General features: G+C 40.5%; 1 protein-coding gene across 1 annotated transcript in view; it reads left to right on the forward strand.

The window, feature by feature from the left end:
- Window positions 1–14,237, forward strand: part of IPMK (inositol polyphosphate multikinase) — a 67,152-nt gene that overhangs the window by 41,679 nt on the left and 11,236 nt on the right. The window contains exon 4 of the mRNA XM_059729929.1: window positions 5,139–5,311. Within this exon, the coding sequence (XP_059585912.1) occupies window positions 5,139–5,311 (173 nt within the window). The remainder of the gene's footprint in view (window positions 1–5,138; window positions 5,312–14,237) is intronic.

Below are 14,237 nucleotides of genomic sequence, written 5' to 3' on the forward strand. Positions count from 1 at the left end.
GTCTTGTACAAAACTTGCTCTGTGGGTGACAAGCGGTTTTAGGATTGATTCAACGAAACCTGATATTTCCTCAGTTAGGGTCCCATGGTTGGATATGATAGGTCTGCCATGGTTCCCTTGTTTGTGGATTTTAGGGAGCGTGTAAAAAGTCCCCGGGTTAGGTAGCGGGGGGATCAAGGTGTGTAGTTTTTCTTGTAGTCTTGATGGAAATGATTTGATGGTATTGTTGAGTTTTTTGGTGAAAAGGGGAGTAGGATCTTCTTGTAGTTCTTTGTAGTAGGTGGTGTCAGAGAGCTGTCTGTTGGCTTCCTTTATGTAGTCTTCACAGTTTAGGATGACTGTGGCTCCTCCTTTATGTGCTGGTTTTATTACTATTTGGTGGTTAGATCTTGGAGATTCTATGGCCTTTTTCTCTGGTAGAGAGAGGTTGTTGTGGTGGTGTGTGTTGCTGATTATTTCATTGTTCATTCTTTCCCTGAAGCAGTCAATGTAGCTGTCAAGGTTAGGGTTTTGTCCACTGCGAGGTGTCCAATCTGATGTTTTTTTGGGCTTTTTGGCATTGATCCTTTCCTGAATGTTGTCAGAAGATGAGTTGTTGTTGGGAGTAGGTTCAGTTTGGTCGTGGAAATATTCTTCGAGGCGCAGGCGTCGGAAGAATTCTTCTAGTTCTCCACATTGAAGTATTTTATTAGGGTATTTTTCTGAACGGAAATTTAGGCCTTTAGAAAGGACAGATTTTTCAGTTTTGGTAAGCGTGTGTGTGGAGAGATTGATAATATTTGTGGGTTGGTTGCTGCTTTCAGTTTCATCTAGTCTGAGGTTGGAATGTTGTAAGGTGTTGGTGTTGTTCCTCTGATGGTGGTATTGTGGCTGGGGAGCTTGTTCTTGGAGTAATTTGTTCCATTTCTTCTTTTTATGTAGGATGAATCCTGTAGAAAGTTTTTCATAGTCTCTTTGTATCCACTGTATATTGTCAGGGAACATGCATGGATTTCTATCTTTTAAGTTGTTGTAGTATATGGCGATTTCCTTCCTGAGTTGGTCTCTTTTGGAGTAGAGCAGGTGAAGTAGATGATTTCTTATTTTCTCTGAAGTTCTTCTGCATAGCTGTGAAGCATATTTGGAGTTGTGTGTAGTAGTCAGGGGATTGTAGATGTTTAGTCCTCAGGTAATGATGTTGTGTTTCTTGCAAAGGCTTAGAAAATATATGTCGCTGTTGAGTCTGGCTTCTTTCTTTTTCATGTTGTACAGTTTCCATTTCAGATGGCTGAATTCGATATCTTCCGTGTTGCAGGGGTTTAGGTTGTAGCCGTGTTGGTCCAAGGACATAGGCAGACAAGGTTCCTTGGGTGAATCTGATATCTTTTATTAGACCAACCCGAAGAGTTGGAGAATAGTTATTAAGCAAGCTTTCGGGTTCAAAAACCCTTCGTCAGGCTGAGGAGGTTTCAGCAGTTGGTGTGTGCTCTTCCTGGATGGAATGAAAAATATCCAGGAAGAGCACACACCAACTGCTGAAACCTCCTTAGCCTGACGAAGGGTTTTTCAACCCGAAAGCTTGCTTAATAACTGTTCTCCAACTCTTCGGGTTGGTCTAATAAAAGATATCAGATTCAACCAAGGAACCTTGTCTGCCTATGTCCTTGGACCAACACGGCTACAACCCGATCACAATCATCACACCAAAGATGATTATCTGGTGGTGGTTTACCTTCCGCTTTAGGGGAAGGGAGGAGAAAGGAATGAGAGAGAGTGTGTGTTACTTACACTAGTGGTTGGAGGGCTGCTACTTAAGCGCTAGGCGTACCCAGGGAGAAAATCTGGGGAGCCAACCCTGACCACTCTCACTGGGAGATCACAACCAGGAGATCAGCAGCGGTGAGGACAGGTAGAGTCTCAGGAGTAGAGATTGCTGGGGATGATGGTCAGCTCTATGTCGGTTTCGCTGTCAAGGGTGTGCTCAGCTCATTGGACCTCCACAGTCATGGCGTAGCCCAATGATCATCCACATCAACGTACCAGTACACCACCAAACCACTTCCACCTCATTCATTCACCACGCTTCTATCACTTGTTCACACACACTGATCCAGTCACACACAAAGTCAGAGAACACACACAGGCAGCCAGACTGGACAGACCCGCATTCACACCCAGTCCCAATCATGCATGCAGTTTCTGTCAATCAAAGCCCTTATACAGGGTTTTCACCCAGCAAGCCTGGGCTCTGCCCACTGCCCACTTTTGTGCACTGGACACTCTCTTCCAGCGTCTTCTGATCTTAATTAAGCAAGCTTCCAAGTAGGAGGTCATCCAAAGTTCAACACATGACCTACTTAGCGTCTATGCTTATCAGCTACAACCAAACAGGTGAGGTTAAGTGAGAGTGCCATGGATTCAGACTCAACTTTGTCTCCAATGTATTGGAGCAAACCTCTTAAAAAAAAAAATCCTAAACATAAAAATTATTGCTCTAGTATTTTTAAGATGTTCCAATATGTGCCTTTTTATATTGCTACAGTAAAGATGCTAAAATGTGGAAGCTTTACTAAAGGTTTCAGTGTCCATAGAACTTTTCTGAGACAAATAATCAATAGCCTGCTTTGAGGAAAGTGGTGCCTTTTGATATAGGGTGCCTAGGGCCCTAACTGCTATTTCTTCAACTATTCTAGCAGCAGTGATGAGAAAGCAGCCTTCTCTGTAGAAGGGGCCCCCAAGAATTTAACCAGTGTATATTGCGTATTATTAAAACAAATGCCTGTGTGAAAAAGCTAGAATGGGGTTGGAAACCCCGGTATGTGTGCTAGCACATGGCATGTGAGGCCATCTTGCTTAGCATGCCACAGCTGGCCCAGGCACTAGGCAGCTGCCACCAGGCATGGAGCCTAGGCTGCTTGCAGCATGTGGCCAGGGCTCTGGCTGCTGCCCAGAGCCTAGGCTGGCTGCTGTACCAGGCTCCGGAGCCCTGGCCAGGCTACACATTAGAGGTGGGGGTTGCACTGCCCTATGCCCCTCCCATGCCATCTGTCCAGAGGCATGTGCTGGGGCTCTGGAGCCCAGGTTCCTGCCACAGCTTGTCCAGGCTCTGGGCAACTGCAGCAGGTGGCAGGCAGGCTTCAAACAGCTGCACTGGGCTCTGGAGCCTTATCACTAGTTCTGTGGAAGTGACAACTGCTTGTGTGCCTCAGGGTGCAGGGTGGGAAAGGGGCCAGGGCAGCACAACCCTGGCCCTTTTCCCACTGTCCACAGAGGTGTGCATGCAGCTGCCACCAGCAACGAGGATTGGGCTCATCATGGCTCGCCTGTGGTCTGCTCCTGGCATGGCAGATCAAGGCGTGAGTCAGGGTTGGGGTGTTTTTGGAGCTCTGGCCAAAAATATTGTTGACCCCTGGTCTAGCCTTATCTCCAGCATAACATGCACCACAGCACCTCTGAATTAACTTTTGTTTGAACTAGAGCACATCTTTGTAGAAAACTGTGTAGTCTCGATATAAATATTTTCAGTAATGGAGTATGCACCAGAACCCTTGGTGAGTTGTTTCAGTGGTTAATTATAATTACTGTTTTTTGTTTTAATGTTTTATTTCTAGTCATATTGATCTATCTTCAACTTCCAGCCATTGAATCTTGTGATTACCTTTATGTGTGTACAAGAAAAGGAGATGTTGTGTAATGGCAATGACACTAAAGCCAAAAAAATAAAAAGTAGGTTGTTTTCATCCATTGCTATAGACTGTGGATTATTCAGATATGGGTGGTTTGTATGCAGTTTAATTTGCAGTAGATTAAGTGAAAGAGAAGCCACAGAACTCTTTGCTGCAGCTTTTATATCAAAGAGTGCTGTTTCTCCATTTAGCTGTTGTACCACAATGGTCTTGTGCAGCTGATTGCTGTGGCTGTGTATATCCATGGCTTGTTTTGCAAACTCATCTTTTATTGAGACTTGGGGATCTAGTCCTACAACTTTGGTGGGTTCTGCTGCACATATCCATCTAATCTCTTTCCTTCTTTTTCCAAAAATAGTAATATTTAGAAGGGAAAAAAACAAAAGGTTGTGTGCATCTCTGTTGTGACAGTGTTTTAAATCTCTTTTTAATTAAAGCAGGAAGGTTAAAATACTTAACACTTAATGTATGATCTATATGGGGATGAAGTCCTTTACTGATGATTTTTATCAATGTGTAAAAAAAACAAAAACAAAAAAACACCAAAAAACCCCCCCAAACCCAAACAACCCCCCAAAACCCATGCAATTCTTAAGTAAGATTCATCTCCTCCTTCTCCCTGGATACGAGACAGACTGTATCCTGCCCATACCCTCTCTTACCTGCCTGGCCTAATTATGTCTTTTTTGCATAAATTGCAGTTACTTTGCTAAGGCTAAGCACATGGGAGAGAGGAAGAAAGCATAGATGGCTTGAGTAAAGAGGTAGATAGGGGAATGGGAGGTTATGTTTTGCTGTACTGTATTAAGGATGTAAGAAGTGCCAGTTGTCTTCCTAACAGTAGAAATGGCAGTTCTAATTCCCAGGCACGATCCTGTCTCAGGCAGCGCATTGGACTAGATGAATTACAGAGGCCCCTTCTAGCCCAAGTTCTCTATGATTCTATGTTTAAAGATTAATATTTTGATCTAATTTAGATGTTCTTTAATATAGGCTTAAATATATTAAAGATTCATGTAAATTAAACTCGCCTGTTTCTTCTGAACAATAAATTGGAATCTGACTGAGCGGCTATGTTGGCTGGGGTAGTTTAAGTATATAACTACTCTTCTGGACTTGACAATAACAGGGCTTGTAAGTGTTGGATGCTAGGTTTAGTGTTTATTCTTTGAGACATTTGTTCTACCTGCAGCAAGGAGTTCTGTAGCTTCTCTTTCACTTAATCTACTGCAAATTAAGCTGCATACAAACCACCCATATCTGAATAATCCATAGTCTATAGCAATGGATGAAAACAACCTACTTTTTATTTTTTTGGCTTTAGTGTCATTAGTACTTAATGCGCTACACATTGCCTTTGACTGATTTTTTTTTTCCTTTCCTCTTTTTCCTTTATTGCCTCCACCCTCTTGACTTACACAATTTTTGTAATTAAATCTTTTGCATTAGGGTTTTGATTTTTCCTTTTAATAGATCTCTACCTAAAACTGGAAGATGTGACCTGTAAGTTTAATAAGCCTTGCATAATGGATGTGAAAATAGGCCAGAAAAGTTATGATCCATACGCTTCAGCTGAGAAGATTCACCAACAGGTCAGCAAGTACCCACTTATGGAAGAGATTGGGTTCTTGGTTCTTGGCATGAGGGTAAGTCTTCCTTTTTAAATTTTAAATTGTTTGTTCTCATATATTATCAAGATAAGAATTAATATAGTTTTCTAGCAAATAAAAACACTGTATTTAACTGTTCAATGTCTCTCTTGTGATCATAATTCTAACTGGAGTATGGAAGTATATCTGTCGGAATATCTCAGGTTAGAATGTTGATTAGTCACAAAATAGTCGTCGCTACTGTTATAAAAAATTATTTTCAATTATCATAGATGTTTAGGGGGATTCTCAAGCAACATTTTTGTGCTCTGGTTGTGAGATTATTCCTGTAGGCATCAGTCCTTTGAGCTATATTTTTTTGGTATTTTAAAATCTTTTAGATAAAATGTCTTTATGAACCATCTTGTTACTTGCCTACAGACATATGTATCAGCTTTGTTTGCAAGACTATGACTAATACCATGGCTGTAGTACTGCAGACTTCTTTTAATTCCTCCTCCCTGTGGAAGGCAAGGGCCCAGGCAGGGACCATCATATCCTGGAAGTAAAAATATGACTGAGATGATGATTTCAATGTGAAGGCTTTGGAGTCTTTGACAACCAGCAGATGTTCTGGGGAGGAAAACTGCTCCCATCAACAGATGGAATCCACCTGACCAAAACTGAAAAGAGCATTTTTTCTAGTCATCATCTGGCCAACCTTGTAAGGTGAGCTTTAAATTAGGTCTGATGGGATAGTGAATAAAACCCTCCATCAACAGCAAGCAATCCATAGAGGAAAGGACCAGAAGCAGCAGCTCAACTCTGAGAGGGCCAGAGAGCCACAGGACAGCAACAAGTGATGCAAAAGGGAAGAGAGTAGATTGAAATGCAAAATATGTCCAATGTGTATATATACAAATGTGAGCAGTATGGGGAATAAACAAGATGAGCTGAAAGCTGCAGCCTGTGAACAGAACTTGTGACTTGATTGGTACCACAGAGACCTGGTGGGAGAGCTCTTATGACTGGAGTGTCAGCATGGAGGGTTACATTTTGTTTTGGAAAATCAAGGTTGGGAGAAGAGGTGGTGGTCTTGCCTTTTATGTCAAAAACGTATATGCTTGTTTCCTGGTTCAGGAGGAAGAAGATAGTACAGTGAAATGTATTTGGGTGAAAATGAAAGGGGAAAGATGCAGCACTGATATAATGGTGAGGAGTTACAGGCTACATAATCAGGAAGAAGAGGTAGATGAAGCATTCTTCAAGGTGAGAAAACTATCCAAAATCTATGAGATGGTACTGATGGGAAACTTCAGTTTTCTAGTTAGCTGCTGGTAGAACAATACAGCCAAATATAAAATGTTGAGCCAGATCCTAACTTGTGTGGATGACAGCTTTCTGTTCCCAATGTTTGAAGGTACAAACTAGAGGATCATCTGTCTTGGATCTTATCCTAACAATAGGGAAGAGTTGGTGGTGGATGTGAAGGTGATAGGCAACTTGGGAGGAAGTGATCATGGTAAGTTAGTATTCCAGATTCTGAAGTGGGGAAAGTATGAGGTGGGCAAAATGAGGACTCTAGATTTCAAGAAGGTAGATTTCATCTGACATAAGGAGTTAATAGGCATGTGTTAATCTTAACACAATGGAGTTAATCTTCCATTGTGTCAGAACAGTTTCTTGTTGGGCTTTCAATACTGTGCCCTTCAGAACCTCCCAGTCCTCCTAGGCACATTTATCCTTCACTCCATCCTCCCAGGACCATGTGGCTGTGTAAGGAGTTTCTAGGATGCCTTAAATGCAGAAGGAAAGCATACAGGTGATGGAAAAATGAGCAGGTCACCAGGAAATAGCAAGAGCCTTCAGGGACTAAATCAGGAAGGCAAAGATGAAGAGTGAAAAGCATCTGGCAAGAGAGATCAAAGACAACAAGAAGAGGTTCTGTAAGCCTGGCCAGAAAAAGCTGTGGGTCAACTAACTATCCAGGGGAGACTCTTAACAGAAGATGCAAAGAAAGCACAGCTTCTCAACAGCTACTTTGCCTCAGTCTTAGTAAAAAAAAATTAAGCTTTAGCTAGAGTACTGAAGGTACTGGCAGAGGAGATCTCTTAGCTTTTGGCAATGATATTCATGAAGTAGTGGGAGAGAGACCAGTTACTAGAGGACTGGAAAAGGGCCAACATAGTGTTTCATCTGCCTGCTCCTTCTCTCTCCCCCCCCCCCCCCCCAGGAAAAAAAAAGGCAAAAAAGAGGACCTGAGGAACTTCAAACTTATCAGAGTACGTGGGAAGTTACTGGAACATATCCTAAGGAAAGTCCATTTGCAAGCATCTGGAGGAAAGAAGTCTGATTTCAAGTACCCAGCATGGATTTGTCAAAAACCTAGTAATGTCAAACAAACTTGATCTTCTCTGTCAAAATAACTGCTTTGATGGATGAAGCGAATGCTGTGGATATAGCTAGGGCCCTGAGAAAATTGTGGATTTTTTGTTGAAAATTTGCGGCACGTGCACGGGTAAATTATTATTTTTCATGGAATGTTTATGGAACTACTATTGATTTTAGCAAACGGGTCCCAGTAGTTCCGTGAATATTCCATGAAAAATGATACTTTGCCCACGGACATGCAGCAGGCCGGCGCACTGCCATAGGTGGTGAAAGGCTGGGGCTAATGGGGCTTAGCCCTCTCAAACGTGGGGCAATGCAGAGGGCCGCAGGGCAGCCTGGGTGCAGGCTCTGGGCAGCTGCAGGTGGGGGGGGGGGGGGGGGGGGCGTGTCTTATGCAGACAGACATGGAGCCTGCATGCAGCCAGGATTGGCTATTGGAAAAAACTTCACTGTTAGACCAGCGAGGCAGTGGAATAGGCTGCCTTAGGAAGTTGTGGACCTGCCATGATCAGAGGCATTCAAAAAGAGATTGGACAGCCACTTGTCATTGACCTAGGCATAGCTGTTCCTGTGTTCTTCTATAGGCATTTCCCATGCTTCTGGATGCTGGTTACCACATGGGGCTGGGATGGAATGCCTGAAATTTTAATTTTTCTTCTTTATGCATGCATCCCTGGCTTACACAGGTAGAACCTAGGATTTTTGCAGTGTGAGGTGTTTTACCTGGCTGTGAAAGTGGGGGTTTGCAAACTTGCTGAGGGCTATACAGCTGTGTTTGCTGTGTGGAACTGCTGAGGTGCTGCACCTGATTGCTGCTGTTTTTACTTCAAAGGATGTCCCTTTTCCCAACAGCTGGAGCTCATCACTTGTCCTGCAGAGCTGATCAGGGAAATGTCACTCTTTTTGAAGTAAAGGCAGCAGCAATCAGCTGAGAGGCTTGCTCTCAAATTGGTAACCCATTGCAGACTGAGGAGGTTGGACCACCCAAGCCACCCAGGTTTGGTGTATGCTTTAATTTAGCTGATAGGGAAAGAACAGAAGGTATCTAGGGGAGAGTAGATTCACTCCCACATATTATGTAGTTTTTTAATATGCATTTCTGTACATGGCTGCTTAACTTTTCCAAGGGTGTTCTTCATCAGAAGACTTCTTCTCAGATGTTTGTATACTTGTCTCTCAAGTTGGTCAGTAACTTGGACAGGGTAGGCAAAAATGGCTGTAGACCTTTAGCTACCAGGTAATCTTCTTTGATTTTTGTCCATGCTGCCTGAAACAATCTCTAGAATAAGACTTAATTTTTTTTTCCCATTTATATACCACTAGCCTGTAAAATGCCCATAGCAATTTCGCACAACTTCTGCTTAAAAAGTTTCAATATAAAAAGCCTATTCTAGATCATTAACCACATAACTGTTTCGTGCGTTCCATATATGTAAACAATGTCTTGCTGTTGGTGAACGTTTACATCTACCTTTTATAGCCTTGAGGGCAATTGGGGATCTCCTTTTTAGTAGAAAAGTATTTCACAGATTACAGAGATCACCTCTGATCTTTTTTTTTTAAACAGTAATTTTGTATGTTAACTGACACAATTTGTAAAGAGTTGTCAATCAGATTATTTTTGTCAGTAAATAGGTATAAAGTTATGGATTATTATATGCCTACCAAATTTAAGCATGTACTATCCATATTTATAGTATCTAAAGAGTTGTTTGTTTCTCACTTTTTCTTTGTGGTACTTTAATTAGTAAGTTCCAACTCTGTTTTGTTTAACTTCTTCCTGTTCCTATGCATTCTGGATGCATTTTTCTGGAAAAGCTTTTCTGAAATCTACTGGGTGGAGGGGGTATTTTGATCTGACATTATTTTACTATGTCAGATATTATGGTGTACAAATTCAAAAATAAAAATTAATAGGTTGTGTGTGTGCATGTTTGTATGTAATGGGTGTAGGTTGTAGCCGTGTTGGTCTAAGGACATAGGCAGACAAAGTTCCTTGGGTGAATCTGATATCTTTTATTAGACCAACCCAAATAGTTGGAAAATAATTATTAAGCAAGCTTTCAGGTTAAAAAACCCTTAAGTTTCAGCAGTTGGTGTGTGCTCTTCCTGGATGGAATGAAAAGTAAAGAAGTCAGTGGCTGGGCTGGTATGCATACAAGATAGGCAGTCAGTGAAAATGTAGATTGAGGAGTCAATGGGTGAGAGACAGGCTGGGGAAATCTATCAAAGACAGAAATACCCAGTTACCTGTGGGGGCACATTTCTCACAAGAAAGCCACTCTCTCTCCAATCTCTGTCCTGATCCTCAAAGGAAACTTACAAAACACTTGCCAGAGACGAGCCTATGAACTCCATTTCATCAACCTCCGGGATACTAAAAATCATGGACTAAATACAGACCTGCCTGACATCTGACTCCCCAGGTCTCTCTCCACTTGCATCCCCCTTCTCTCTCTTCTGCCCCCCCCCCAGCCTCTCTCTCACCCATTGACTCCTCAATCTACATTTTCACTGACTGCCTGTCTTGTATGCATACCAGCCCAGCCGCTGGCTTCTTTACTTTTCGTTCCATCCAGGAAGAGCACACACCAACTGCTGAAACTTCCTTAGCCTGATGAAGGGTTTTTGAACCCGAAAGCTTGCTTAATAATTGTTTTCCAACTATTTGGGTTGGTCTAAAAAGATATCAGATTCACCCAAGGAACCTTGTCTGTTTGTATGTATGTGTATTTAATTGAATGGTACAGCAAATGTTAACATACCCCTTTCAAAAATAGCTTGTAATTCACTTCTAAATCTGTGTTTTAAGTTTAATGTGTGCACAAAATATCCACCCACACTTCCTGAGACTGGTGATAAAAGGTAGCCATTGATAGAGATGAGACTGGTTACACTTGTGTTATGTTACCTTGGAAACAGGTGATGGTGGCTTTTGGTATAATTAAAATGGTCATAAGATCTGTTTCATTTGGATTTGAGATTCAGACTCCCTGGTTATGGGCACCTAAATACCATGCAGATGTCTTGATTGAGCTTAAGGACCTGCCTTCTGCCTGGTGGGAACCTGAGACATGCACATGCAGCACTTGCTGAAGAAGACAGTGGACATGAATACTGCTTTATTTTCCTGTCCTTGTACATCTCTCCTTGGGCCTTCTTTTAAAGGATGGCAAGGAAAAGCCTTGCTTTGTAAACGGGCTCTCATGTTGAGGTCTGACCTCAAGACAGCCAGCAGTTCAGTGTTATCTGGTTATGGTTGTGCATTTATGCAACAACAAAATTCAAAGAATGTGAAACCTTTGACTAGTGTGCATTAAAAACTGAACTGATGCTGAAGGCTTTCATGTTGTCTAGTATGTGGGAGTAGGTTAAAAAAAAAAAAAAAAAAAGTATTTGGAAATAGTTGGATTTAGGTACCAGAAAGAAAGGAAGGGTTATTTTTACAGTAACTTATACAGATGACTGATTTAATTAAGACCCTTTTTGATGTGTTTATGGAAAAGTAATTCCACTTAGCCACAATGATCTTAGTAACTGTAGTTAGGATGGCACAGTGTCTGTAACACCTGATACACTGTCTGTATGTTATGCTTCTTGAACAAAAATTGCAGTTTGAAGTACTTCCTATGTAGAAAGTTACTTTCTCTTGTGTATAGCCTACTCAATTGATGATGGATTTTGTAAGACGTGTATGTCATCACAGATAGGTTCTTAAGCCATATTTTTCAAATGAAAAGTTGAGAGTATGATATTGTGAGGTGTGGAAGGGAGGTTGTCTATGACAGAACATTTCCATTAGTGGTCTGTAGAAAGAGTGCTGGAGAGAATTACTCCCTTAGAGCATGTTGTACAGCAGAAGCTCTGCAGACCACAATGTGAGAACACTTATCTGTGGTCTTTGGGAAACCTGAATAGCCATGTGGTACTGGTACTTCTACTTCTTTATAACTGAGAAAAAAACAGCAGATGAGAGGAACTGATAAGGGTAAAAGTAGAAGCTGTTATTCCCTCTTAAAAAAAAACCCAAACAAACCCAGAAATATTTGTATTAGTGCCAAGAACAGCAAAAATACAGGCATATTTACTTATTATTATTCCTGGTTGGCACATGATTTTTTATAAATTGGTGGATGTGTCTGAGACCAAGTCTCTCTAATAAAATTTGTCCAAAAAAACAAAAAGCCCAACAATCATCCCCCCCCCGCCCGGCGCTTGAGCGCTCTTTTAAGTAAACCTCTTGTTCTGAAGGCATATTTCTCATGTCCTCAATGTACTAAACGTAGATGCATTTTATTTTAGTGAATAGACATGCGGGTAAATATTAAAACATGAACATTTGTATGTGAATAACACCATTTAGAATGTGAAGTCAGTTCAGTAAACATTTTAAAAATCATGCATTGTTGTAGTTGTGATTTTTCTTTTTTGTATTTAAAAGGGGAAATGACTGAAACATTAATAGTATAAAAGTAAAGAGAACTGAAATACTCAAGTTAGATGTAAACTTATAGTTTTTGCAGCAAATAATTGGGCAGCATGTGTATAAAACATGAAAGATTTTTCTCAAATATCTAAATATATAAAGCCATTGATTTTACGATCCATAACCTTATTTCTCTTGCATGAACTTTTCATGCATAAAAGTGTATTTAGGAAACATTTTTGGCCAAAATTGTATCCTTTAAGCATAAGCCAGAAAAAAAAATCTTCAACTATGTATTCCTTACTAACAGAAGCATATAATAATACTATATTCATAACTCTAACTTGGACACTTCACATTAAGTATAAAGCTGGAAATTAGAGATATGAAAAACTGTACTTCAACCTAAAACCCATATATCTTTGTCAGTGAAGTTAACTGACGTTAGCTAAAACCCTCTCCTTCATTGACGAAAGTTCTCTCAGATGATGATGATAGATTTCATGGCATATAATGTGGAATAGCATAATGGTTCTCAACCTTTTTAAACGTGAGGAAAACGCCAGCTCTTAGTTCTCACTCCTGTGACTGTGGAAGAATAATAATAGAACAGTTTTTCTGTTGAAAAGAACTCGGATCACAACAGGTCAGAATATTTCTAACACTATGGATTCCTGTTTGGGGTCGCTGCATTTGTTTTCTGAATCATGTTTGCGCTCTAACAACACTAACATTGTGTGGATCCTTGAGAGGATTTTAAGGTACCTTAGGGTGATGCAGCACCCTGGTTGAGAATTGCTGCTCTAGCAAGACATCAGATGTGTTGAAAATTACTACCACTTACTACTTTAAATACTCATGAACCTTGCCTTCTGTTTGCAAAACTCAAACTTTGCTGAATGCTAAAGCCAAGATGATTGAGGCAAGTGGTAAACCAAAAAATGTCTTCTACTACCCTGTTTATTTTTGTTACCTTATTTTCTCTCTCCCTTATGCTATTTGTTTGTTCTGTTCCTCAGTCATTTCCAAACTTATACTTAGGCCATTAAATTCATAGGCTTTTAAGGTCTGACCCTATTATCCCGTATCTAGTTTGACCTCTTGCTGAACAGGCCACAGAATTTAACATAAACTATTTTTCAGGTCCCATAAACTGCTGTTGAATTTGATGGTATCCTTTAGGGAGAGATACCTTCAGAGATGCCAAGGGTTGGATAATTTCTACCTCTTCTGGGAAGTTTTAATAGTTAAATACCATTTAAAATGCTGTGCTCATCTTGTATTCCTAAAGGACAGGGAATGTTAGTTCTATACAATAGCTAGCATAATAGTACCATATTCATTGACTGGGTTTTCTGCATGCTGCTATAATACAAATAATATTGGGTGAGGCAAGGGGGTTGCTCACTATATTGCCACTTCTTGAAAGGTAGTGGAACACGTTTGTCATAATTGGTCTTGAAAGCTGTGTTGCTTTATAGCTTTATATTTTGATGACTGATCTTGAAATACCTCTGTTTGCTTGTTGTGTGTCTGGGGGTTTTGGTAAATCCTCATTTGTATTCTGCTTTTTTCATTGAACTAGTTTAAATCACTTCCGAGTCTACAAATTGTTACTAAAAAGATTCCTTACTGAAGGAACAAACTAAAGTTGTATTTTCAGACCACGTGTCCACTTAATTATATGCTTAAACATTAAAGATATCTTCAAAATCCAAAGCCCAGATGAACCAGGACTATTTTGGTAAACCACATAACAAATTACATCCTTTCTCTGTTGAAATTGACTCAGCAGTAGATTTGTACTTAATTTCAGTCTACAATAATTATATCAGCCATTGCTATGGAAAAATGGTGCCGGAGTGAGAGGAAAAAAAACCCATTGTTCTTGGAGTTTTTCAAATTCCTACCTTCTGTCCCTTCTCCATAGAATGAAAATAAAAAGGGCTTGGTAGAACTCTTATTGGGAGAAGTAGTTAGCTGTGGTGAGCCATATATTGAGCTAGTGAAAGGGGGTATGTTAATTTGCACCGATGAGAATGTGTTTAAATATTTTTCATTTGTCATAAAGCAGATTTTTATCATACTTTGGTTCAGCTATTTCAGTTTTGTGAATAGATAATGTATTGATGTTCTTAAAATTCTAGCTGTAAGACATCAGAGGTA

This window comes from Alligator mississippiensis, chromosome 6 (assembly GCF_030867095.1).
Source record: "Alligator mississippiensis isolate rAllMis1 chromosome 6, rAllMis1, whole genome shotgun sequence".
NCBI lineage: Eukaryota > Metazoa > Chordata > Crocodylia > Alligatoridae > Alligator > Alligator mississippiensis.